Consider the following 26,425-nt stretch of genomic DNA (forward strand, 5'->3'; position numbering starts at 1 on the left):
CTGGGGAGGAGATCCAGGGTATTAGGGGGGCTCATGAGTCCTTGCCATGGTTTCTGCAAGCAGAGGAATGGCATTGATATGGCTTTGTCATCTCGGGCACTGCGAAGTAGGAGAGGAAACTGCAGGTGACTGGAAAGGAGCAGAATCAAAGCAACAACCTGTAGTGCTGTGCCAGGGGGTGAGAGGTTTTGGGGTGCAGCACTGGCTCCTGCCAGAGAGAGCTGCACTTTTCCCTCTGCAGAAGCACTGGAGCTGCTCGTGCACAGATCACACCTGCGTGGGCAACTGAAACTGATGCTGGAGCTTGTTCTGCTTTTCTGCTTGTTTGTCCTTCCTAAATAGCTGCTGCTTGCTGAGAGCTCAAGGTTTCACAGCCGCTCTGGAGCATACGGGGAATGAACAGATGCTGTGAAATCCTGTGGCCTGATTCTCGTAACAGCACTGGTGTGGGAGCTGTTAGAGCTCACTGTTTGTGTGCTGGTTTTCCCCTCTGTACTTTATCTCTGACTGCACTGACCAGAAATGCGGGAAGGATGATGAGCGAACAGACTTTACAGTGCAAGTTTTGATTTATTTACTACCCTCAACTCCTAACATCCCTTAAGCACCTTCACTAAAGCCTAGCTTTGGTTCCTAGTTTAAATGATATGGTGGAGTATTTATTATTTATCTCACCACCTGTATTGTACTAATACAGTGGACTAATAGAAGGGCCCAGTTGTGGCTCCAGACCTTCAGGAGGGCAGCCAGATCCCTCCAGGGCCCCTACTTTTTGGCCACAGGCTGGTGCAGTCGCTGTTGGAGCCGTTTCTGTGCACCACGAATGTGTCTTGCAGCTCACACACACAGAAGCCAAGGAGAAAATGGCTTTGCATTTCAAACCCGCTGTCCTGCTGGTTGTGATACAGCTCCTGGGTGATGGCTCCAGGTAACAACTGATGGAAATGCCTTTGCACTCTGTAATGTGCTGAAATGACTCAGGATGCAGGATCTGCAGCACTGGGGTAGGTGGTTGAGTGTAATTGCCATGGCAGTCCTGCCGCAGGTCTCCACCCAGCTGGCACCAAAGCTGTTGCAGATAAACTGGAGGAGTTTCAAGCCAGACCTAATACAACAGCGTGAGTGGGGGCTTCCGGCTACCCTGGACACAAGGTCTCTTGAATGTTCTTCAGCTTAGCTGGCAGATATGTCCTGCAGGATTTCATGCTCTCTCAGCCAGGTAATCACTGCCTTTAATGGGAAGGAAATGGAGCTACACATCTCTAGGGATGTTTTCTCCTTCCAAAATCCTTGGACAGTTTGAAACTAGAGCAGTTCAAGAAACAAAATACTTTAGCAATTACTGGATCTTACAGTAAAGAGACAGCTGTATCTGAGGCACATGCCCTCTTTCCTATGTCTGTACTGCATGCTAGTTGCTGTTAACTTGTGACATGGATATCTGGGAGGAGTATCAAGCAGCTGTGCTATCCTTCTCTTTGAACAGCCGTGCTGCTTGTAAAGCCTCCTCTGAACTTTGGGGCATAAACTTGCTAGGGCACTAGGGCTGTACCCCATGTCACCTCAGCTGGGTGGCTGCTGAGCCCACTGCCACGCTGCTCGGTGTGGCTTCATGCTTCCAGCCCCATCGTATGTGAAGGAGACACACCTTGCCATAGAAGTGCTTGGGAAAGTCCCAGAGACTCGGAGCTCAGGGGTTTCAGTGCTGCAACACTGATAGAAAAGCAAACACGCTGTTTGCCCACCCAGGCTGTGCAAAAAAAGCAAATTTACGTCTGTGTGTCAAAAAAACCCCAAAGCTCTGACATGTTGGCTTGGATGGTTTCCATCTAGAAACACACAGACAGAAAGACTGGAGTTGGGGTGGGAAATAAACCTTGAAAAGCAAATTGCTGTCGGTATGGACCTGAAATTGAGGATGAGACTTCTCTTGGCCCAGTAATTATGTGATTTTAAGCTTCTAATATATTAAAAGTGGGCTGGAGTGCAAGGCTCAGCCACAGTGATGCCCCTCCAAAGGGTCTGTCGCTGCCAGGATGGAGCTGCTGGTAGCTGCAGGAGGGATGTGAAATATCTTAAAATACATGGCCTAGTTACAACCTATTCTAAGGATGCTGTAATTTATCTAGGGAGGGACAGCATGAGGGGATGTTTTGTAAATCTAAAGGATCTTACAGGGCACTTTGGTAACTTGTTTACTGCTAACGTGAAATGCTTTGGCATCCCTCTCCCATGTTCAGCATGCCAGTCAAGCTGCAGGTGATGCAGAAAAAAGTGTGGAAAATAAGCTGGGTCATTTCAACACTGAAATGTGGCTAAACCCTCATCCTGAGCAAGAGGCAGAGCAAAGCCCAGTGCTTCCCATCACTGCTTCTCCATCCTGGGATGGCTTCTCGCTGCAGTCTCCCCCGAGTACGGTCACACGCCATAGAAATGTGGAGGTCTTAAAAGAGGGGAGGGTGAGAGAAGAAAGTGCTGCACTTGGGGAAAAAAATTCAATAGCTCATTCAGCTGTTAAGCTACTGATGCAGGAAGTGTAAAAGAAAAATGGAGCCTCCTTTGTTCTGCCTAGACAAGGAGTAAATGCCATTGCCCTAACAGCCTTTTTCTGTTCCAGAATAGCATGAGGTCATCTTTAAAAGCAGTAACTACCAAGCAGGTTTACACTGGGTTACCAGTCTCAGGCTTCCCCTTCATCCAGCCCCTTTTCTGGCACCAGCCCGTCTCAAGGCCGGTGCAGGATTGCTCCAGAGAGGTGTGTGTTGCTCCGCTCCCATGCTGGGGCTGCCAGCGGGTGCCTGGCCCCACTCCAGGGCCGTGGTGGAGGGGTTGCAGGCTTCCTCCTGGAAGGGAGCTGCTTGATAATGTGGGTCTCTGAGCATGGCAGGCTGTGTGCTGGAGGATCTCGCCTCTCCAGCCAGGGTCGGATGCCTTTGGGCTGCCAGGACTGATCCTGCGTTGCCCGTGATCACAAGGGAGATGGTTTTTTGCACATTTGTGGCTCCAGACTTGGTGCCATCTCAGTGGTGTGGATGTTTCACCCTCCAGCAAATACACACTGTGCTGTACTGCAGTGAACACTGCTGGTGGTTGGGCTGCTCTTTAAAAGCTCAATTTGGTTAAGGCTGAGATTCAGGAACAGCCTTAATATCTTCCTAACCCTATCACCTCCCCATGTCCCTTTGTCAGCACAGTGTACCCTGGTACCTCGTTGCACTGGCCCCGTGATGAGAGGATGACCAGAAAACGATGATGCTCCAGCCAAGCCTGGCTGTGAGCTGTGAGTCATGAAGGCTACTGGAGGTGTGCTCTCCATCAGGCAGCTCAGCACAGGGCTGTGATCCATAAACGCAAATCTCACAGTTTTGGTTCTAGTCTGCGGGGGGGGGAGACAAAAGCAGCGTAGCTGGCGGTTACTCTGATGTTCACTTGTTTATTTACCCTGCTAGGAGTGGCTGCCTCCAGCTATGAGAAGTATGGGAAAAATCCAGAAACCAGAGGGATCTGTGCATATTTCTTTCCTAGTGTAATGCTTCCTGCAGTTGGGCTGACAAGGCTGTGGATGGGAGTGTGCAGGTGACACCAATTGCATAAAAGAGAAAGGGTTTTGTGCCGAGTCAATGATTAGCAGTTTTGGGTGTCAGCCTTGCAGCACAGTGCCGTGTCTCGCAAGGTGCAGCTCACAGGCATGCTGAGGCAAGCCCAGTTTCTCGGCATGCCGTGGTACTGAGGGTGGCAGTTTCATCCTCGTGACCTGGATCCTGTTGGAACGTTTCGGTGCAGTGCTGAGGGCAGGGTGAGACAGGCTCCATGCATGGAGCAAAGCACAGGGTGCCAAACCCCATCCCGCAGCGACCTTGCTCCGTGATCCCTCCTTGCCTCCACTGGAGCAAGGTTAAGAAATGGATGAAAAGGGCTTAAGTGGGCAAAGCCCTGCTCAGAGCCAGACCAAGATGCTCGACGGAGGAGGCGTCTGCTTTGGCATGAGCTTGTGCTGAGTCACGGCTCGTCAGAGCCAGCACTGCTGTCACTGCTGTTGCTGCGCGCTTCTGACTCAAGAGCTGTGCTGATTTGGGATGGTTGGGTTTTGTCCCACTAAAGTAACCAAACCATTACTTTTGCAATCTACCTGGTATGGGAAGAATTAGCTTATGAAAAAGAAAGCCTTTGTGAGAAGTGGAGATGCCTACTCCATCATCTTAAGTCCGTCTTGCTTTGATGTCGGAGGGCTGTGCAGTACAGATACTCAGTACTGACAGTGCAAAACAGCCCTTTTCACACTTGTCTCAATGGAAACATTGGAATACCGATAGTAATACACTGCCTGAAGCACCCTGCTTTGTAAACACTGAAAAACCATTTTTGCTGAAGGTATATGAAGAATGTGAACACAAGAAAGCTGCTTTTCTAACACTTACTGTGATCCTTCAAATTCTTTTGTTTAATGATGAAACCTGATCTAGAAGAGGATATTTGTGGTTGTTCTTGGGTCAAAGACTGAGCTGATGCAGGATGCAGTTACAAGCATCCAGACATGCCTTTAGTTCATAATCCCAGAATCATTCAGGTTGGAAGGGCCCTCTGGAGATCATCCAGTCCAACTCCCTGCCAAGGCAGGGCCACCCAGAGCAGGTCACACAGGAACACGTCCAGGCGAGTTGGGAATGTCTCCAGAGAGGGAGACTCCACAATCGCCTTGGGCAGCCTGTTCCAGTGCTCTGCCACTCTCAACAGAAAGTTTAGGGTGCTTTCCAACCCTAACCATTCTATGTTTCTGTGTTGAGGTGAAAAATGCAACACAGTTGAAAACAGCAAATTCTGATTGTTGCAGGATTTATGCTAATTTAACTGTTGGGACTCTCTTCCAGTGCTTTTCCTAAAATAGGCAGAAGTGCTCACAGGATGTTTGTGTTGTAGCCAAATCATACCTCAGGACTTGTTTGCTGCATTCTTGAGTCTGCTCTGCCCCTCGCCTGCACTCCCGGCTCCCTGTTTACTGGCTGCAAGATTTCATAACCCTCACTGCTGCTGTTTTCGGTGTTGACCTTGAAACACCACTGATCTCTTCCATGCTTTTGTGTTCTCTTACATTTCATTAATATTTGGTGTTTCACTGACTGTAGCAGTATTTTTCAGTCTCCTAGGTGTGAAATCTTGCTGCAGCCCCAAGCCCTGTTCATACCTCTCCAGTCTGGGATCTGTAGCCGCTGCTGGAGGAACAGGGAAGGTAGCCCAGAGAGTTGCAAGACCATCTGGTGACTTCAGGCCTCCTGGAATTGTCTGCATGGCAGCATGAAAAATGCACACAGAGTTAACGTCATCTTAACGCAATAAGAGTAGTTCCCGAAAATTGGGCTGTCCTTTCTAGGCAGGAATGCTGCTGGGGAGAAGTGGAAGATGGATTAGCTGGGAGAGCACAAAGTGCCTTGGCAAAGATGCGGGAAGATTTATTTCCTTCTGAATGATGTCCATGCATGACTTGGCAAAACGCGAGTGGCATTATCATTCTGCAGAGTCACGAGTAGATACCAGGAAGGGAAAAGCCTGCCCTGGCCAGGCGCTGGCCACTCTGCAGGCGGGAGCAGGAGGAGGTCGGTCGTGGCTGAACACCAAAGGCTTGCAGGAAGGAAGCCAAGCTGTATGAGTTGTTTCTCCACAATCAAATGACAGAGCAGTGTCAGGAGGATGTGCATGAGACCTCAGTGTCCTGACCGTCCCGTGCTGCTTCCCCAGGCCCACCTGTAGATGTCATCTCCCTGTCCTTTTCCAATGCCAATTTCTTTAAAACGTAAAGATTGGAGAAGGCACGACTTAGCTGCGTCTTGCATGTCATCTTGATTTGCATAACACACACTTTACTCCGCTTCTGCATGGCTTTTCTTCCAAATTCTTGTACCTCATGAGTTATTTACACACCCCTGTAAGTCTGCTGAATGCCATCTTTAAAGTTTGTTTTGGCTTTTAAAAAACCCCAAGGACCCCCCTTGTGCCATGCAGCAAACCACTGCATCTTTTGTATTCATGGTCTCTAGTTGCTGATGACATGCTTAGTTGATTATTCTCCAAGGTAACAGAAGCAGGTTTTAAACTCTGTCTGGACAGAGCAGTCCTGTTCCCTGACCTGTGCCAGCAGCCTGGACTTGAAAGCGGTGCAGGTCCTGCTTCATCTCTCACAGCCTAGGAGCAGGTGGCTGTAGTGCCGGTGCTGACTGAACCTGTGCCATCAGTGGGTCTGAACCAGGAGACGCTGAGGAGCCTTAGGGATGCACAAGATGGGCAGTATCCAGCCAAACTCCCCTTAATATTTCTAAGAGCTCAGCCACTGAAATTTGTACTTGGAAATGTAGAACACTCTAAGAGGAACTGTGCCATCAGTGCAGCATGCAGGGAGCCCTGTGTCATGGTCACTGGGTGAGGGCAGCTGAGGAGGAAGTAGAAGCTGCTGCTGCAGGTTCTGTTGCTATAAAGCTGCTAAACCTGGCCTCAGTGGAGTTCGATGCTGCTCTTTGCGCTTGGGAAAGGCAAAGTGCATTGGTGCCATAGGCAAAGCAGGGGCTGGCTAGATGGCAGATGACAATGATGCTGGAAAGCAATTGTCAGCAGAGGGGCAGGGGAGGACAGATACCTTCCTGCTTTGGTGCTGTAATGACTCAAGCAAAGTGTTATTTCTGATTTACAAGTATTGCTTTCTCTTTGCAAAGACTCCATGAAACCTTTAGCTTTCTATGGGCAATAGAGTAGGAAGTAAAACTTCTCCCTCTTGCCAAGGACTTTTAAGACACTGGTTTGATAATTCCTGCCACACAGCAGGATTCTTCATGCTCTACTTAATAAAACACATTCTTCCTTCAGCCAGGCTGGGGTCCCCTATGAATCACAAGCTGTGGGATGTTGCAGGGACCAGGACAGCAGCGCTGTGGCAGAAGTTCCCTTAAGTAACTTGCCCTCGACTGATTCATCAGCCTTGTTCCATAAACAGGAAGCTGGGAAAGTACAAGCAGGTGATCTTGCTGCAAACAGAAGTTGTATCTGTTTGGTTTTTTTCTCCAGCTGCTTGCTAACTCTTTATCTAAGTGAACAATTTGTCAATGAGGAGTGAACTTTTTGCAGTAGGGAGGTCTTTCAAGTTCACGGTCCAGATACAGAAAGAACTTGACTTTGTCTCAAAGTTTTTCCCCAGTCCTAATGCTGCCTGAGCTGTTTTGAAATGCTTCAAATCGGAGAGAAAGATCCTTCCCTAGGGGACCAGCCTGCTTCCCTCTCCCAGTTTCCACAGTACCAGACTTTATTTCAATAGCATGGCTTCCCATGTCACCCTGACTAACATCTTCCAGGACTGGAGAGGTGGAGACTTCCGAATAACCCTGTTAATTCAGGGAATCATCCCATGGCAGAGTTGGTAATGCTCTCTGAAGCACCATTTGTTTTCTCCCTCAGCATTCGGAAAGTAAACGAAGCTGAGTGCTGTTCAGGGATTGAAAGGTTCAGCATGCATTGCATGCTGCTGCCAAGTAAAATAATCCCTAAGAGTGCCGTTGTGGTCTGGAATAAACTCCCTTAATGTCTAAACATAGGCGAGACAGCTCAAGTCTGCTAGGATTTTAGATGGGGCAGACACTCTCCCCTCTCTTCCCTCCAGTACAGGCAGCAGTTCAGCATCTGCTTTGAAGAAGGTCCTAGGGAGAAGAAAGAGAGTCTCTATCTAATTAAAGCTAGCACAGAAGGGCTGCAGTGGGCGTCTGGAGCACTGGGGGTGCTCCAGTATCTGACCCCATGTTTGCTTTGGCTCTTTCCTCCTCCTTGCATCTCATGTTTGTCAGGTGGTGGGAGGTGGTACTTTGGGCGCTCGTTTTCCCTCTCCCAGTGTTCCCTGCCATTACTGAATGATCAGGGGCTGAGTCACTGCTGGGCAGAGCAAGGAAGTGACTTTTCCTGACACCTCTGCAGCAGCCCCACGGAGATGATCATAAAGAAATGACCCAAGAACGATGTCTGACCAAGGGAGTCTGGCTTGAACAGTGTGGTTGGAGCTGCCCTGCGGTGTGCCACAGCCCTGTGTGCTGTGACAGTAATGGATTATGTTGGTCTCGTAGGCAAACTTCTTCCGGTTGCTGCTTTTAAACGTCGAGGAAGGTTGTTTAACCACCCGCATTCTCCCTGCCATGAGAGATGAGCTGTTGGTGCCTCTAGTGCTTTCATATCCAGCCATGTCCATGCCTATGCCTCACTGCCTGTCCCCTGCTTCCATCCTGTACTTTGGCATCTGAGAAAGCTCTGTCCCTTGCCTGAGCCGTTGCTTTCCACCCAGCCTGGGACCATCCATCACTTTTACTTAATTTCTTACTCTTTTGAGGGACATTGATTTGCAAAATAATGGATAAATAGCTTAAGTCTGAGTTTGTACAGTATTGAGTGTTTCTAGTTGCTGCTCAGAACCTCTTTGTGCAGAGGAAATCCTGACACAGGAGTCAGGGCAGAACAAAGGCAGTGGTGCAACAAGTAGGTAAAAAGCAGGGGTGAACATCCAGGGACTGTGTGTGCTCACAGTCCGGCATTGTTCCCATCTACCTTCCCCCTGCCTCACTGCAGGCGGGTTACACAGGCTGGAAGATTTCTCTTTGCTTTTCCAGTCAGTTGAATGCATCTGGCAGAACTTTCTGCAGAAAAAGTTTCATTGTTAAGCAAGTTTCTGTGGGGGGTTTTGTTTCGTTGGTTGGTTTTCAGTTGGTCGACTGTTTTTTTGTGGGTTTTTGGTTGGTTTTTTTTTTGGTGTGGGTTTTTTTTAAATTAATTGAAAAAAAAAGCCTGAAAAGAGGCCACCAAGACCAAGAGTGCTGCTTAAAGGAAAGGAGAACTTGAAGCAAAATCAGGAAACGTTAAGTTGGTGTCATCAGTTTAGAGCTCGTGGAAGCTTTGCACGTGGCTGTCACTGAGGACACGGTGCACAGCCCTGTTTGAGGTTGGTGCCCTGTAGCACAGCGGCTTCACACACGATGTAAACCCTCATCTTCCCCCTTGTTGTTCTGCAGTATTCTCGTGTGCTGGGGCCTGGAGCCAATGGCAGACAATGTCAACAACTAACAACATAGCGCAAGCCCGCAAGCTGGTGGAGCAGCTCCGCATCGAAGCTGGCATCGAGAGGATCAAGGTGAGCACGTGCGACACGCCGCGTCTGGGGTCGCAGTGACAGACTTTTAGGCAAGTGCTTTGGGTTTTCCACACGCACATTCATGCTGCTGCAGTGTTTCTGGCTTAGGTACTGCAGCATTTCCAGGAGAAGTGATTTAGAGCAGCCCTGTGGAGAAGGACTTGGGGGTGTCAGTTGATGAGAAACCGAACATGAGTCAGTATCAGTGTGCGCTCACAGCCCAGAAACCAACTGTGTCCTGGGCTGCATCAAAACGAGCATGACCAGTAGGTCAAAGGAGGTGATCCTGGCCCTCTACTCCGCTCTCCTGAGACCTCGCAGCACTGTGTGAAGTTCTGGTGTCCTCAACATAAGAAGGACGTGGAGCTGTTGGAGCAAGTCCAGAGGAGGACACGAGGATGATCAGGGGCTGGAGCACCTCCCATATGAAGACAGGCTGAGAACATTGGGGCTGTTCAGCCTGGAGAAGAGAAGCTGCGTGGAGACCTCAGAGCAGCTTCCAGTATCTGAAGGGGGCCTACAAGGACGCTGGAGAGGGACTCTTCATCAGGAACTGTAGTGATAGGACAAGGCGTGGTGGGTTCAAACTGAAACAGGGGAAGTTTAGGTTAGGTATAAGGAAGAAGTTCTTCCCTGTGAGGGTGCTGAGGCGCTGGCACAGGGTGCCCAAAGAAGTGGTAAATGCCCCATTCCCGGCAGTGTTCAAGGCCAGGTTGGATGGGTCTTGGGTGATGTGGTCCAGTGTGAGGCGTCCCTGCCCATGGCAGGGGGGATGGAACTAGATGATCTTAAGGTCCTTCCCAACCCAATCCATTCTACGATTCTATGAGACCCTTTCCTAAGGCACTGGTAAGGTTGCAGCCTGGGCAGCTTCTCCCAGGTTTCAGAGGTGATCACACAATCCAAAGGCCAAGCAGCCACTGTCATTAAGTTCCTGGGGCTCAGCTGGCCACATGCAACCTGCAAAGACACTGAAGCTGCAGGGGCTGGACCCAGCGAAGCTCTGCTGGCCTGCTCACAAGCATTCCAGTCTTCTTGCCCCATCTTTTTGCAGGATGGCCTCACTGTCCATATGCAGTTTCTCTCAGAACGTTGCTGCTTGCACAGTTATTTCTCAGCTGCTGCTGTTCCCAGTTCTTGCAAATGAAAAAAGATGGTGGCATGCATTCACTCTGGTTTGAGGCATGTTTGTGGTACAACTAGGGAGTTAATTTTGTGCTGCAGTTGTCCAGGATAGCAAACCAGAGTCTATTCTCAGCTGTGTGCTGGCTCACACAGAAATAAAGGTCCCTTTGGCACTGGGAAGTTGGAGCAAGTAACATGTCCCCTGAGAGTGTCCTGCTGCTGGCATTGGGGCTCTGCCAGCCTCGGTGGCAGGGTGGCTCGGGCAGGCTGCAGTCAGAAACTCCCTGGGAGGGAAGAAAGGAGGGAACATGTTTGTTCATGGAAAGTCACTTGTCACACAGTGGAAACCCTCATGCATGGTGATGAAAGGCACAGTGAAACAAACACCATAAAATATACAAGTGTTAAATCTACCTGATAGTTTTTAATTTAGCTTTACTGGTCAAAGAATATATTCTTTGACTTTCAGTCCCTGTTAAGTCTGTAGCAGCAGGTCCTCTGTCATCTCTGGTTTTGATGTGCCAGAGGAGCTGCTACTGCTTTGTGTGTGTGTGTATATATATATATATATATTTTTTTTTTAAAGCATGAGGTTTTGTAGCTGTTTTTAGGGCCACCACTTTCCAGACTCCAGTGATACACCCACCAGCAAGGCCATTTTAGGGAAGAAGAACTAAATTACAGGTCTTCCCCCAGCACAGATGTTGTTGACTCTCCTAAGAATTACCATGTCTCAGCTCCAAGATCCCAAACGGTGCACACCAAGGAGGATCGAGGGTGTGTGTATACTTACCAACCTTTGTAGCTGCGATTGTCTTAAATGCTTTGCTGGGAAAGAACAGTGGTGAGACCACAACATGCTGCTGTTTAGGCTGAGTGGAGAAGATGTGCTATCTGGGTGAGCTGTGATCTGCAGACCCAGCTCTCGGGCAAGCGTGCCAAGTCAGCCAGCTCCTAAGTACAGTGTCAAATGAGTGTTTGCTCCTCCAGCTCCTGCTCTCCACACCTCGCGGCCGAGGTTGGTGAGACATGCATTTGCCTGCAGATAAATAAGTCAATACACTTCTGAGATGAGGGGAAGGGGCTGCCCCAGGAGCTGAGCTTAGGAACAATTACTGTTTTATGTAATGGATTTAAGGTAAAGCCTTGACCTTGTCTCTGCAGAGCAGTTTTGCTGTTGGATCCCAATGCATGTGATAAGTATGTTGAAGTGCAGGCCAGCAGCAGTTTGTGATCATTAGAAGTGTTCATTACTGGTTAGGACTTTAATACTTAATATTGCAGTAATACCTAGAGGCTCCCCACAAAAGCACCTTGTCTGATGCAGTCTCTGGACCTGCCATTCCGGGAAACACCAAAAAAAGGAGGAGGGTTCCTACCCTGTGGTGTGGAAGCACAGATTAAATGGGTTTTGCCCAAAGCTACAATAAACCAGGGTTTTGTTGCAAGCACCTTTCCTCCTCTTCTCTTTGCACTCTCGGTTGCTGCTGAAGGGTTGAAGAATGACAACACACAACTGCAAATTCCTGATGGCTGTGTGCTGCAGCATCCTCTGCAAGGCTGCAGAGCACCGTGACCCTCGGGTAGTGCTGCAGTGAGGGTAGCAGAGCTGAGGGAGCAGGGAGGTGGCATGTAGATGCTCTTGATTTAGGAGCTCCTAAATCAAGGCTCAGCTCAGCTGAGAGGGGCAAGTCATCCTGAAGCCAAGCAGCCATGGAGATCCTCGGAAGGGAACCGCTGCCGTAAGGCTCTGCAGCTACAACAGGTCACATCTGGGTCTTCCAGATGTGGTCTGGTTGTGTCTGTGTTTTGGGTTTGCCATATGTTTGACCAGCTATTAAAGTTATTGAAAATAAAAGGGGGCTGATGCTGGTCTCCAGCTGCCAGCACCTCCCTGCCTGAGCTCTCCCCGTGCCTCCTGCCTTCCTTGCTGCCCACCACCACGGCCACATCTCTGCTGGGCTGCTCTGGGCTCCCACTTCCCAGCAGACACCTTTGAACTAAAATAAGCAGAGCCTTAAATAATAGTTTCTAACAATTTCAAACCCTCCGTTTTTAACATCAGAGGGTGGCTGCTCTCAAGCAGGCTTTTATTTTTCCTTTTTTATCCCAAAGACCTTAAAAATTAGGACAAAAATATCTTCTTTTCAATCTCTGAGAGCATTTTTCACATAGTCATTGCTTTATTTATATCAGACCTTACAAACTTTTTTTTTCTTATGTCCATTTCGCCTTTGGTTGCCATCTCCACAAAGTTTCTGTTATGAAAAGCTGAACTTCAGTTCTCTTCCTCCCCTTAGAGCCTGGGAAGTGGCCAGTGGTGCTGCATGGGCTGAGCTTTGCGCGTTCACCTGAATGTTCTCACTAACCTTCTGCTTTTTTGCAACATTTAGGTCTCGAAAGCATCTTCTGAGCTAATGAATTACTGTGAGCAACATGCCAGGAATGACCCGCTGCTGGTTGGAGTGCCCGCTTCGGAGAATCCTTTTAAGGACAAAAAGCCTTGTATCATCCTATAGCTTTTCTCACTCTGGCGTGTGTGATCTCTCAGGCAGGGCACTGTTCTCCATCAACTGAAACCAAGCTACAAACTTATAACTGTGCCGAGGGGTAAATACTAAATGTTGGATTCAAATAGAATTTAAATCTTGGGGGGGGGGGGGGGAGGAGGGAGGGGGGAGGAGTGTAAAAAATTGCAAGTGGTTTTAGGGAAGGGTGTCTGCTCCAGGGCAGGTGCTGCACTGAGAGGGGTCAACATTTACAAAGAAGAAGGGAAAAAAACCCAAAACCCATGATTGAGGGGTGGGGGGAGTATTTTTAATAGCGACATTTATAATTGGTAGTGGGGTGGTGGAGGCAGCAGGGGTTCTTATTGCATCTGCCAATGCAAGATCTAAGTAGTGGGACCTCCCCATAGAAGCTTTGAACAAAGCTCTGAGTGGGTCTCATCCAATTAGTTTCTAATTAGCACATTGTTGCAAGAATTTGCTCTGTTCCTTGAGGAGGGAACAAGGGAGAAGAGTCCAGGGGGGGAGTTATTTTGTAGAAAGCTAGGACAAAAAAGGAAAACAAAACAAACCAACCAAACCAACCAAAACACAGCTTGGAAAACTGCTGTTGCAAATGGGTAAACTGAGGCTGGGGGGAGGAGGAGGAGGATGGAGGCCAGGAGGCTCCCTCCTTGTGCCGCACGGCTCTGCTTGGAGGAGGGGATGGTACCACAGGAAAACGCTCTATAGTGTCATGTCTATTGGCCAAGAGTTTCCATGAGCAATGTTAGGAAGCCTGAGGCATGGGAGAGGCCGGGCTTGAGCTGCTCTGATTGCTTCTGAGGTTTCTCTGTGCTGTTATCACTGGTTTTCCCAAATGGGACTGTACCGGGGAGGGGTGGGAGGGGAGCTTTCAGTTGTGCCATATCACATGAAAAATCTTTTTAAGTTTGCCTTTTGGTGAGTCTTCGTTCAAAACACTAAATTTGACAGATCTACGAGCATTCTCCATCTCCCTTTCTCTTACCAAGAGCGGCAAATGGAATTTGTTCCACGGAACCCAGTTAATTCAGGGAGATGAGGGTAAGGCTGTAGAAGAAATAAGTTCTTTTCCCATCCCTTGGAAATCTTGAAATGCCATTTCAACGGGAGCGCTCTGTTCACCAATGTTAAACGTTGCAGCGCCAGGGAGAACGTGGTATGGAGCAGCTGTGAGGAAGAGGGGACAAGCAGGCGAGCCTTCCTCCCACTGCCCACCACAGAGCCCTGATGGCAACAGAGCCCAGCGGCTCCGTGCTGGGACAGGCGGATGCTCAGGAGGAAATATCAGAGCTCAGGGAAGTCCCACTGTGTTTTCCCCTTGTCGCTGGAGCTGCTACCCCACGGTAGGCAGAGGCATGGTTCTATTTCCTAACCAGCATGCTCGTACTCGTTCCCAGTTATCCTGAACACAGGCACCCCGTGCCGGGGTCTGAATACAGGCGATGATGAGTTTCAGTTTTGGGAAGAGAGGGAGAAAAGAAAACAAAACAACACACCTGATGTGAAATCTTGGCATTTTTCCCATTCCCTCAATGCTTTGGATTTGGTTTGAAATGCCCCGACCTCCCACTGGGATGGAAACCACAGGCGGCTGATCCCTTCATGGGACAGGGAGTGCTTCCTGTGGCTGTGGCTGCTGGGAGCCCTTGGGAGGGGGAGCCTGGAGGAGACTCTGGTCTCCTTTTGGTGTTAAGCCATGTTCACACTTTCTGTTGTGATTCAGTTGGAGGGAGGAAACCTCGCAGCACATATTGCATAATGCTTAGGCTGGTCAGACTTCATGGTCCAGGCAGGGTACTGGGAGGCTTTGCTGGCTGCTTTTCAGAGGCTGATGGTGTTCCAATGCCAGAGGCCGGCTCGAAGGCAGGGATTGGAGCAGAGCCTGCAGTTATGTGGCTGGTACCCAGGGAGGGTGGGTCGTCATCAGGAAGAAGGGCAGCTTCAGAGGTTCTTCCTCCGGTGACGCAGAGGTGGGCTGTGGAGTATTGGCTGAGTGCAGCTGGCACCTCTCCAGTACCAACCAGCCATGCAGCCAGCTCGGCAGCGTTGGTGGAGGCTGTGGTTAGCAGAGCTGCTTCATTTACACTTCTTGGTTGCAGGTATCTTTCCATCCCTTTCTTTAAGTCACTTGCCTTTTTAAACGAAGTTGGAAACCCCCCACACACGCATTTTTAACACTAACACAAACCTTGGCACCTCCTGTGTACGTCTTGCAACTGCTTTCCTGGGGTCCTTTGCTGATCTGAGCGTTTTACACCTCCTGTCTCCCCCCACCCCGCTGTGCCATGGGCTCCTGTCCTGGCACCAGCCTTGTGACAGGTTGCTTGTGATCCCCTGGATTTCACTCTGTCCCTGTGTGAGTGCTGGGGGGAGGCAGAGCAGAGGGAAGTGGATTTATTTCCCTCTGCAGCTGAGCATGTCCCCCAAGCCCTACTTGCACCCCAGCCTGACACCACGCTGAGCATCGTCTGGCAGCCAAGGGCAGCAGCCCTGGCACAGCAACAGGCGATGTCTTTTTGGTTTTGTTGTTTATTTTTCTTTTAAATCTTTCATCCAACATAAGCTCTCAAATGCCGCATCTGTAGCGGGGAGCGAGCACAGTCCTGAGGTGCGCCTGGGTTTTGCCGCAGCAGGGCTTTCTCTTCTCCATGAGGGAACTTCCTCTGTCCTTAATCTAGTACAGTTCCAGCCTTATTTTTCTACTCCAGATTGCTGATTCTTCCTCTATGTTAGAGACCTGTGCATGGTGCTATAGCCGGTGACCCAGGCAAGTGCCCGAGCTGCAGGTCAGCCAGAAATACCTGCGCTCTGTGCGGCAGCAAGTGACTGAGGTTACCGCAGGAGCCATACACCGCTCCTCCGCTTGAGACCTGGGCAGGGACTGTTGTCCCCCCCATCCATCACTGTCTCATGCTGCCGAGGGGGCTTCCCGGCACCCCCTGCCTGCACCCTGCCCTCCACGGTGCCCAGGATGGTGATGGGGCAGCTCAGGCCCATGGGGGGGCTTGCTGCGGGATGCTGCCGCAGCCCAGTGAAGCAGGGTCTACCCCTTGTCCTCCCACCCGCATGGGCCATCACGCTCATCCCTGGGGTCTTGCCTGAGTCACACTGGCGGTGGGGTGGCCAGTGAGGGGTGAGGCAACAGGTTTAGGTCCAAAGCGCGGCTGGAGATGGGAGTGGGGGACAGGGAGCATCTGCTTGGAGTCCCTTAGTAACCTGGGGACAGGGCCGGGGGCTCCCGGCACAGGGATGCTGGTGGGCCAGAGGCAGCCCATGGGGCAGGCAGGGGGCTGCCAGTGGGTGCTGGTGTCTCTCAGTGGGTGACTCGTTCAGTGGAAAAATCCTCAAGTTTGTGGGTTTTCTTTGGGGTTTTTTTTATTTTTTTTTTTTTAGTTTTTTTTTTTAGTTTTTTCCTTGTCTGAGTAAATCAGTGCTCATACTGTAGATGTTTTTGTATAGCATAAATATAAGTGCAAATTACAGTAGTTGCTTGTACTTTGTTAGTGCATTTGCTGGGGGGAAAAAAACAAAACAAAACAAAAAAAAAAGACACTTTTCAGGACTTTTTAAGTGCTCCAGATGGCAAAGGGCGAGTGGGGACCCCTGATGAGGCATGGGCAGGCAGTGCCAGCAGCCCCGGCCTCACAAAGGCCTTGGTTTTGGATGTAAACACATGCCCAAATCTGCCTGGCATTTCTTTTTAGCATGTGGCGAAGCTGTTGCCAAAAGTAGAAAGGAGAGAGACTGCAAAAGAAAAAGGGAGAAGAGGAAACATTGCTCCTATTTAATTTGTTGGTCCTTTTTCCTTGTCTTCCCCTCCCTGTCTCCGGGACCATCCCAGTGGTGCAGCCAGAGCTGGGAGACGCCTGGCACCCGCATGACACCGGCTGATGGCTCAGTGCCGGAGCCTCCGGAGCCTGGAGCCAATTCCCCTTCCTCCGAGTACTTAAAAAGTCAACTTTAACAAAGTCAAACTAATGTATTTACTTCATTGAACAGAAGCCACGTGTCTGATACTTTTGCGCTCTTAATTTCTTCTCTCTGGCCTATTATAATTAGTAGTATTATTTGCCAAACTCTGATCTTGTTGCCAAACACAAATCAAGGTTTGTAAAGACTGTATTTAGGAAGTAATTGGTGTCTGTAATGTAGGCTCCTCATAACGTCTGCATTTTTGGATCTCTTTGATTTTTATTTCTGGTGTGCCATAGACCAATTTCTTGCCCAGTGTTTAATATTTTGTGGAATTGTTGTTAAGAAGTGAAATTGATAATACAATAAAAAGGCTCACTTTTCATTTTGCCAGATCTCCTGCCCAGCCTGTCCTGCATCTGGCATGGTAGCTGCTCAGGTCCTCTTAGTGCTGCCAGCTTGGGGGCACGGCAGGAGCTTTCTCGAGAGCTGGGATCAGTGAAGACCTTCCCACGCCCTTCCTTGGGGTGTTTCAGCCATCTCCTACTGCCCGAGGACACCTTGGTCATCCCAACCGGGTGGGATGGGGCTGTCACTCCGGAGGCTTAGCAGGATCCCCACCACCTCACTGGGTATCACAGCCTTGCAGGCTGAGCTGGTGCAGCCCCTTCGGAACCCCCTTCTCCCACCCTTGGGGGCTGCTCCCACCACCCTGATGCTCCCCATCTGCCCAGCAGCATCAGAGCTGACGTTTGTGAGGCCCTCCTGTCCATGGAGCCACAGCAAAACAAAACAGGGTGCAGCATTTCTGCCCTTTTCAGAAGAACAGGAAGGGACCTCTGCCTGCCCTGGCAGCAGCCCCATCTCTTCCCTCAGCTTCCCAGCAGCTCCCAACCCAAAGCAGCACCAGGGTCTGGTGCTGGAGCTGGCTGGCGGCGGCATTGCGCCACAGGGATTGCTCTCCTGGAAGGCAGAGGCCTCCAAGCCGGCAGCTTTGCCCAGCAGTAACACGTGCTGCTGCATATGGGCAGTCTGGAGCCACACTTCCTCTGCGTGCCTGGAATAGTTGGGATTTTTCAGTGTCTGCCCCAAAAGGCTGAGCTGGGACGGGCAGCACTGGGACAGGCAGCAGCAGCAGCTTTGGGCTGAGCCATGGTCCTTGGGCTAAGCCCTGTCACCCTACACAGGAGATGCCTGACTGCAGGGCTGGGTCTCTGGGAGACTGGTGCTGACCTTATGGGAGGCACAGGCATGTCCGTGCCCTGCAGAGACCAGGGAGATGCAGGGGAGCAGAGGGGACACGATTTCCAACAGTATCTGGGGGAGACATGGCCTTGCTGGAGCCACTGGTACAGTCTCAGGCATGGTCAGTGCCACCAGCCCTGTTCCGTCCTACAGCCAGAGTCCTGTGTCAGCATCCCATATGCAGAGCTGCGAGGGATCCCTGCACCCACCATTTCACAGATGCTCAAACTCCCCTTAAATTCACTTCAAGCACAGGGGGACACATCAGGGAGGCTGGATGCTGCTGCTTCACTCTTGCTTTCCTGGAAACCCACTCCAAAGCGAACCCGAGCCTGAGCACATGAAAGACCACTGGACCCTCCTTCCGGCACAGAGGATGCCTGGTGGCACAGAGCTGGGGCAGTGGCTAAAAATAACCCATCCTCTCTCACAGGGCTGTTTTTAGCTTCTCCGCAGCTTTAATTACCCGCCTTTGCAGTCAGGGCTGGGAAAGCTGTTGGCACCATGGCCGGGGCTGCAGGGACGTGACTGGGGTGGCCTTGTGGACAGTGGCATGTCCCACTAGGTCTTGGCACCAGCAGTGTCGGGGTGCACTGGGGTGGTTGCATCACTGCAACTGGGCTCCCCACCCTGGCAATGCATGGCCGTGGGTACACCTCACCATCCCTGGAGACCCTGCTTCAGCCACGGGGGTGTGGGAGCTCAGCCCACTCGAACACGGGCAGCCCAGGGGCTCTCCAGTGTCTCTGGGTGGATGCAGGGGCGGATGGGGACAGAGCCTGGGGACCGGGCCAGCCCAGCTGCCTTCTGCCAGCAGCCACCCAGGCCAGACTCATAAATCAGAGGCTGTGGCCTCCCCATGCGCTGGGCTCAGACAGAGCAGGATCCGGCCCAGCCCCGTCTGGCTGCAGCCACCCCAGAGCCAGGAAGGGGCTCACTGTGCCCCCCCCATCCAAAACACCCCCATCCCTGAGCCTCTCCTTGCATGCACATGTGCATACATGCATGCACACACATAGCTCTTCCCCTCCATGCGTGGATGTGCAAGGCCCTGGTGACCCTAGGGAATGTGGTTGCATGTGTTGGGCCTCCCCCCCCCCGCAGCTCATTGGGACCCCCGCACACCCCCTGCACCCACAAACACACACGCAGCCACTTCTTTTCCAGAAACTGCTCTGTCCAGCAATCATAGCAATGGATCCATGGGATCATGGCTCCAGTCCCCCTCTCCCCCCTCCTCCCGCCATTGGCATCAACTGCAGCCCTGCCTGGGGCGAGCTCACACATTTGGTGGCACTTGCCAGGATGGAAGGATATCGGCAAGGCTGGAGAGGGGAGAGGCATGCTCGGCACCCGTCCTGCAGACGTGGGCTAATTATCACCCAGGGTCTAATTACTACCAGGTGCTAATGCTGCTGGCGTCGGGCTGGCCCTGCCCGGCTCCCCAGCCCTGCGGAAAGGTGTGTGGTCTCACTCCAGGGCCCCGACATGGCAACGGTGCCGGGAGGGCTGCGGTGGTGCTGGGTGATGCTGGGGGGGGGTGTGTGTCACAGTATTAGGCGGCCATGGCTCTTGCCACCCGAGCCAAACCAGCCCAGAAACTCCATTCCCAGGCCGGAGCCGCTCTCCCCGGTGCTGTGGTGCAGACAAGGTGCTGGGGCAGGGGTCCGGCTGCCCGAGGCCCCGCGGGCACTGGATCAGAGCACCTCCCACAGACCCTGCGGCCGGCGGGGACGGCTCCGTCTGGGTGGAAAGCGCAGCTCGGCGTCCTGCCGGGATCCCCGTCGCCCCCGCGGTGAGTCAGGCCCGACGAGGACACCGGGGAGCGGGGGGGGCCTGGGCGGTGGCTGCAAGGAGCAAGCTGTGGCTACACGGGGAGCGGGTCCCACTGCCCCTACTGTCTGCGGGGTCCCACTGACCCCCCTATTGCTGGGGGGGGGGGGAGTGTGTCCGTATGGGGGGGATCTGAGGCAGCGTTGGGAGGTCTGGGTGTGTGCGCCTGGGGTTCCTGGACAGTGCAGCGGGTCCTCCCCTGCCTGTGATCCGCTGCAGTATCAAGCCCCTCCGGTGCTACCGTGGTGGAGGTCTTTGTGTGCGGGTCAGGAACAGTGCGTGTGTGACGGCGGCATGTGCGTGTGTGTGCGTGACGCGCCTCACGTGTGGGCTGTTCCATGTGTGCTCCAGGGTGGGCTGCGGTTTGGGGCTGCTCTGTGGGCGTCCTGCCTGGACGGGGTGGGAGGGGTCGGGGCCGTCACCACCCACCGTCTCCCCGTGCTGTCCCGTGCCTTTGCCAGAAGCCGGATGGGGAGCCGCAGCCGTGGCCCTTGCTGCTGCTGTTGGGCTCGCTCCACGCTATTCCCTGCCAGGGATGCACAACGGGGGCCGCCGTCCTCCCCAAACCTCCCCCCCCCCCCTCCTTTCGGGGCCAGACTTGGGCTCCCACAAAAGCGACTCAGCCCTTCTGCAGATGGGGAAACTGAGGCACAAGAGGATCGTGCTGCCAGGTTGGGTGAGGAAGTGTCAGGGCTGTGACTCACCCCACGGCCCAGCAGTGTCTCAGGGGTGCCGCTGCCGTCCCTCCCACCACGATCCAGTGAGTGCAGCCTGGGGGAGCTCAGGTCAGGGCCTGCTCCAGTGTGCCGCTGTCAGGATGCTGGGAGCAGGGCTGGCCACCGGCCCTGGCACACATACAAGCACCGGGAAAATGCTTTTCCCTGGGGATTCCTGCAGTGTGGCGGGGGCTGTGGGGGGGCGGTTCTGACCCTGGTTCCCATAGCCAGGGCAAGCTGCAGTTTTCCCAAGGGGCAGGAGATAGTTACCCTATGCTTCAGTTTCTCCCAGAGCTCAGGGCTCTGGGGTTGCATCGATGGGCTGGTTTTCATGGACAGACCCTTTCTCAGAGAAAGGGATGCTCTCAGTCGTAGAAAGACCCTCAAGCCCCCACCAGGGCCCCCCCCGGCACACGCTGCATGTGTGTGCAGAATGCCCCCTCCCCATGGGCCCCAGCTCCAGCAGAGCCAAGGAAAGCAGACACCCCTGGCTTCAGATATTTTATTGCAAATAACTTGGGATTTTTTCTTAAATCAGTATAAGAATAGACTCTGGAATAGATTAAGCTCAGGGTCTCCAAGTGGTTTGGAGTGCAAAAAACTTGACACTGGGATTACAGGTCCATCATTACAGACAATAATCTATCCCTTGGAAAAAGCAGTTTGCAAAACTCCATCCCCCTGCAGTCCTCACCTCTGTCCAGTCACAGATGCCAAACAGAAAACATCACATGCTTTCCATCTCCTCACAACGCCTGTCCCGGGGCTCCTCGGCACAGTCCCCCAGGTCCCTGCAGCCAAGCACAACTCCTTGGCACACATGGCTCCGGCGTGCTCCGGCCAGCGTTCCACCCGGCTGCTGGCACGGCACGGCTCTAGCGTGCCTCCTTCCCGTGCCCACCGGTGTGGCCGGTCTGCTTCTTCCTTCTCTCCGGTTAAAAAGAAAAATAAAATCGGTGGGTTGTTTGCGTTTGGGGTTTTTTTGTTCGTTTGTTTGTTTTTAACTGGCTGTTTCTCCTTCCTTTTCCTGCTGTTTTACTTTTTCCCCCCTCCTTTTTCAGGTACAGAGCCGGGCATCGGCTGGGGCTGGCTCAGCGCTCCTGCAGACACACATATGGCACCCACTGGTTCTTGTCGCGGCTCTCAGTGCAGTAACTGGCCACCTCTGCCAACCCTTGGTTCTTCCAGGCATCTGTGTGTGGGTTCTAAGAAGCAGAGACACAGAGTTAGTGCCACTCTTGCCCTGACATGTGGCCCCAAGTCCCCTCACACCCTGGCCTTGGCACGTGAAGCACGGGGCCACCAGTGCGTGGTCATGCCATGCATCACTGTCCCACTCACCGTGACTAAGAGGCAGTGGAGGTCACGAGGCTCGGTGCCAGGCTCAGGCTCACCCAGGATGGTGGCCAGGCGCTGCATGCCCAGGACACGCAGAATATGGATGTCATTATCACAGCAGAAGGCCTGGATGAGGGTGAAGTGGATTTGCAGGGCGATGTCACCTTCATCCTCCTCATCAGTGGCCAGCACGCACAGCACCACACTGTCAGGGTCCCTGTAGGCACACGAGGCATTAGAGAGGGCAACCAGACCAGCTCCGGATGGCGCTGTTATTCCCCCAGAACTGTCATACCCGTGGGACACTAATACCCCGTATCACCAGGGCCACCTCCCTGCCTGCAGGTAAGGAATGGGGAACAGACCTGCTTCTGGTGGACTCCCCCCCATGCCAACTGTGCTGGAGCCCCTCGGAAAGGTCTCCCCAGATACTCACACATTCATGAGCTTGGCAGACTCGTAGACACCCACTGTGAGCCGGTCCTGGTGCTGTGCTGCCACCAGCACCCGCTCTACGGCCTCACTCACCGCCTGCATCCTACGCGGAGAGGGGAGACAAGAGACCCGGTGAGCAACGGCGGCAACAACGACGAACCCCCTCCCCCGGGCTCCTCCCAGCCCGGGACCGCCGCACTTACTTGCTTCTATCGCAAGGCACCAGCTCCTCCAAAGTCATGGTGCAATTGTAATCCAAGGCGGGCGCCTGGGGCGTTCGGGCTCCGTGCGGCGAAGGCAAATCCCAAACGCAACAATCCCCAGCGTGGTCGCGGCGCTGTCGCGGCTCTTGTCCCCTCCCGCAGCCACCGCAGCGCGATCCGTCTGAGCTGCCGCTGAGCCCGGCGCCGCTTCTTATACCCTTCCGCCGCTCGGAGGGCAGCCCCGCTTCGCCCATTGGCTGGTTTAGCAGACAGCGGCGGGAGGGTGCCGCGGGGATTGGACACCTCCAGCAGGCCCCACGTGGGGGTGAGGTGGGACGATGGTGCGTGGGGAAACCCCGCCCAGAAACTGTCCCCGGGGCTGTGCGGGGCCCGGGGCGGCACCGGGCCGGGCCGGTCACGGGGTTCTGCGGTGGGTTGGGGTCAGTCCTTGGGCTGGGGCCTGCACCGAGGGGTCGGTCCGTGCACCGGGACTTGTACTGGGGGGGAGGAGGGGGGTGTCGTTGCGCTCGAAGCCGGGGAAAACGGGGACGCGCGCTGGGACCTCGGTGCGGGAGCCGGAACCGCGCTGCCGAGCGGCGGCGGCGCCCTCTGGCGGGCTGCGGAGCGATGTGCAAGGGAACTCGGGGGCTTGACTGTAAGACAGCAAGAATAAAAGCAATTTTATTCTTATTGTTATTAACGGTGATTAAGGAAATAAGGAAGCATTTAAAAAGAAATGGCAACAGCAAACAAAAATGGAGAAGTAGAAGGAGAATTTTAAAGGAAACGGCTCTAGGGAAAGACAAATAATTATAAAAGAGTAAAGGGAATAAAAGTAGGCATAGAACAAAAATTAAACAAGCATCAAATTTTAGGGAAATAAAGGGAAAAGTTAAAATATACGGAGAGCAAAGTAACACAGATGCAGAAAGAAGATTAAAAAGCAAGGGCACAGAGATAAAACGAGATATTATTAAAAGGCAGCAAAATAAAGATAGTGAACAGGATAAAAGTAGAACACTTTAAAAGCAAGGGTGATTAAAGAAATAAGATAATAATTAGTGATGGTGAATTAGAATGGAGACATATAATGAACATTTTAAAAGTGATAGCACTGGGAGGGGGTTGTGATTTAAAAATACAGACAGCAAAGGAGCTAAAACTAGAAATATTAGAAGCCAAATGGTGAAGAGAGGAAAGAATTGTAAGGCAGAAAGCCAAATAAAACTCAGAAATAGACAGAAAACTTTAAGTGTGACAGTACTGAGGAAAGAGAAGAAATAATTAAGAAAAGGAATAAAAGTAGGCTGATAAAGAACATTTACAAAGCAATGGGTATTAGGGAAATAAAAGGGAAAACCTAAAATATAAGAACAGTGAACTACAGGAGAGACATAGAAAGCCAGGCAAGTAATAATTCTGATGAAACAGTGATGGGAATAGAAATAGACATACAAAGAACATTTAAAAAGGAGGGAATGACTGTTTTTAATGGCAGGCTGTACTTGGGCACTAGAGGCCATAATTAAATGGAAACAAGAGCTCCGGAATTGTTAAACTATCGCTCTTCATCTGGGTGACCTGTTGGATATGTACCTTTTGCAGGTACAGAAGGACCAACTGTGTACCCTGGGCAACGAAGCGAAGGGGAGCAGGATCGATGCACCTTTGCACGGGCTGAGGGACTGTGACAGGGCCCGGAGGAGGTCAGGCGATGGCCCCCTCCTCCTGCGGGGCTGCAGCTGCGGGCCATGGCTGGAGGAGCCCCGAGTGCGGGCAGTAAAGCAGATGATGACACCTCCTTCCTCCTAAGGGGTGGCTGCCCTGCCCCTGGGGGCAGTGGAGGAGCTGGTGTGAGCCAGGAATGGGACAGAGCAGCCGCCGAGTGCCACCGGGCTGCGGTTGCACCGACTGGAGCCGGGCGCAGGACCAGCGCCGGGGCGACGGTGGGAGATCAGGGCCGTTGGCGTCCCTGTCCGAGGCGCGGAGCGGTGAGGCGTGCGCGGGGATGACCAGAGTCATATCGGAGCCGGCGGCGGGGGCTGCCCGGAGCCGCGCTGGGCTGCGCTTGGCGCTCTGCGCGGCTTGCGGGGAATATAGAGGGGGAAGAGAGACAACGACGGTGTCCCCGCAGTGCCAGAGAGCCGGGAGCGCCACCCTAGCGGCGCGCAGGGACCCGCTGTACCGGCCGTCGGGACTTCCCCTCGGCCATGTTGTTTCCCCGAGGCATGCCGGGAGCTGTAGTCCCTCGGCACTCGGATTGCGGTCGGCCGCGTTGTTTCCCGGATGAATGGCGGTACTGCAGGTGGGCGCTGCGCGTTTTGAGGCGGCATCACCGGGCTCTGCTTCGTGTTTTGCCGGTAACGGCAGCGCGATGCTGCCGTGCCCGTGAGGTTACGCAGGTGTGCTTGTCGCCGGCTCCCGGTACAGAAACGCTGCTAGAGGTGAGTTGGGGTGATAGTGAGGAAGGCTGTGGGGCTGCTAAATCCTTGCCAGTGCAACAGTGATTTTGTTTCTGTTGGTATCTTAGGTCCGACAGCTGATGAGCACCATGTTGGAGCACAGTTGAGCGCAGTTGGGAGTTGTTGCACAGCAGGTGAACAGGATATGCTTTTGAGGAGGGAGATTGGCATTGGCTGCTGCGACCATGATGGCTGGTGGTCTGTTTGCTAATGGCTTTTTTGTATTGTAGGTGATGAAGAGGAGCCCAGTCACTGTAGCAACGTCCCAGCTATCTGGCCCATGAGGATGCAGAGACACTTGACCCAAACTAGCCAAAGGGATATTCCATACCACAGCACGTCATGCCCAGTATATAAAATCGGGAGGAGCCACCCGGAAGGCCCAGATCGCTGCTCGGGTCGGGCTGGGTATCAGTCGGTGGGTGGTGAGCAACTGTATTGTGCATCACTTGTGTTTATTGCTTTTTTTTTTCCTTTGCCCTTTTAGCTTCATGTTCTTACTCCTTGTTATTTGTCTTATTATTATTGGTGGTAGTACTGGTTTTGTATTATACTTTAGTTACTGGACATATGGGGCTATTAAAGGGTGAGTGGGTCCTCCTGATCACTCCTTGGCTCTCCAATCAGTGGAGCAGCTCCATCTGCGCACTGCCTCTCCTCTCCGGTGCCCGCTCTTGGGTGTCCTGGAGCACGGCTCACAGAGCGCGAACAGCCGACCCCTTCTCCCAGAGCTGAAGAGCCAGGACAGAAAGCAGGTGCTGGGCATCTTCTACACACATACGGAGCTCCACAACAGTGCCACCAGCATTGCTCTCGGTCCTCACATTCCCACCTAAAACTCCATCTGCGTACTGCCTCTCTTCTCTGGTGCCTGCTCTCGGGTGTCCTGGAGCACAGAGCAGGTACCCAGCAATGGGAACTGTGGAGTGAATTCCTTGCATGCCAAGTGCAGTCACGCCTTACCCTGGAAGTCTGTTTAATTTTATACCTTTCTGTTATGTGTGAACAATGCTACATTTTCAAATATAAGTTTAATTTCTAAATCATGTTCAGTAATTATTCCATATATTCCACCCTGTGACTGTAGTCACTCAAGCTTCACGATTTTCAGAAGGAATTGGGAATATGATTCTATGATTCTATATCCCATATATTCTTTGGGTGAGGATTGTCAAGTACATATACATCTTGTGGGGATATCAAACGAGTTAAGCGCTTCATCATAATACAAAGTCTAACATATAAAGCAATTGTAAAGGCAAACCAATGAGCATTAGCAAAACCACAACAGGATGGAGCATCCTGTTGAGAATCCCTGTGGCGGTTGGTGACCATTCAAAAAGAGTGTCCCACCATTCATGTCCTCCGTCTTTCTTGACTCTTTCCAGCACTCGATGGACTTCTTCCACATCATAGGGAACGGTAATTAGAGTTCTTTGTCCACTCTCCTTGGCCCGGATCAACCAACCACTTCATG

General features: G+C 52.3%; 2 protein-coding genes and 1 long non-coding RNA gene across 9 annotated transcripts in view; 2 read left to right on the forward strand and 1 right to left on the reverse strand.

The window, feature by feature from the left end:
- The window catches only part of GNG7 (G protein subunit gamma 7), a 73,005-nt gene extending 55,894 nt beyond the window's left edge, over positions 1-17,111 (forward strand). For 5 of the 7 annotated variants that reach the window (XR_003994745.1, XR_003994746.1, XM_030509409.1 and 2 more), the window contains 2 exons: positions 9,030-9,148; positions 12,667-17,111. Coding sequence is in view for 5 of the 7 variants with exons in the window: in XM_030509409.1 (XP_030365269.1) it covers positions 9,068-9,148; positions 12,667-12,792 (207 nt within the window). In the remaining 2 variants the exon portion in view is untranslated. Of the gene's footprint in view, positions 1-7,104; positions 7,118-8,803; positions 8,944-9,029; positions 9,149-12,666 lie in introns of those variants that run through there. The other 2 variants (XM_030509413.1, XM_030509412.1) reach the window with 2 other exon arrangements.
- A 3,887-nt stretch (positions 17,112-20,998) lies between these two features.
- GADD45B (growth arrest and DNA damage inducible beta) lies at positions 20,999-22,689 on the reverse strand. Its single transcript, XM_030509407.1, has 4 exons — positions 22,487-22,689; positions 22,285-22,386; positions 21,852-22,065; positions 20,999-21,715 (listed from the first exon to the last, which is right to left on the reverse strand). Exons 1-4 carry the CDS (start codon positions 22,522-22,524, stop codon positions 21,602-21,604), a joined length of 468 nt encoding a protein of 155 aa, XP_030365267.1. The 5' UTR covers positions 22,525-22,689; the 3' UTR covers positions 20,999-21,601.
- Positions 22,690-24,687: 1,998 nt separating this feature from the next.
- Positions 24,688-25,991, forward strand: LOC115618153. Its single transcript, XR_003994747.1, has 3 exons — positions 24,688-24,930; positions 25,017-25,082; positions 25,179-25,991. It is a non-coding gene; the product is annotated as an uncharacterized LOC115618153 (long non-coding RNA).
- The last annotated feature ends 434 nt before the right edge of the window (positions 25,992-26,425 follow it).

Source organism: Strigops habroptila, chromosome 20 (genome assembly GCF_004027225.2).
Source record: "Strigops habroptila isolate Jane chromosome 20, bStrHab1.2.pri, whole genome shotgun sequence".
NCBI lineage: Eukaryota > Metazoa > Chordata > Aves > Psittaciformes > Psittacidae > Strigops > Strigops habroptila.

Coding starts and splice junctions, on each gene's coding strand:
- GADD45B (XM_030509407.1), bottom strand. CDS start 22,524: ATGACTTTGGAGGAGCTGGTGCCTTGCGATAGAAGCAA. Junction 22,387..22,486: donor GTGCCTTGCGATAGAAGCAA/GTAAGTGCGGCG, acceptor CTCTCCGCGTAG/GATGCAGGCGGTGAGTGAGG. Junction 21,716..21,851: donor TCCACTGCCTCTTAGTCACG/GTGAGTGGGACA, acceptor TCTGCTTCTTAG/AACCCACACACAGATGCCTG.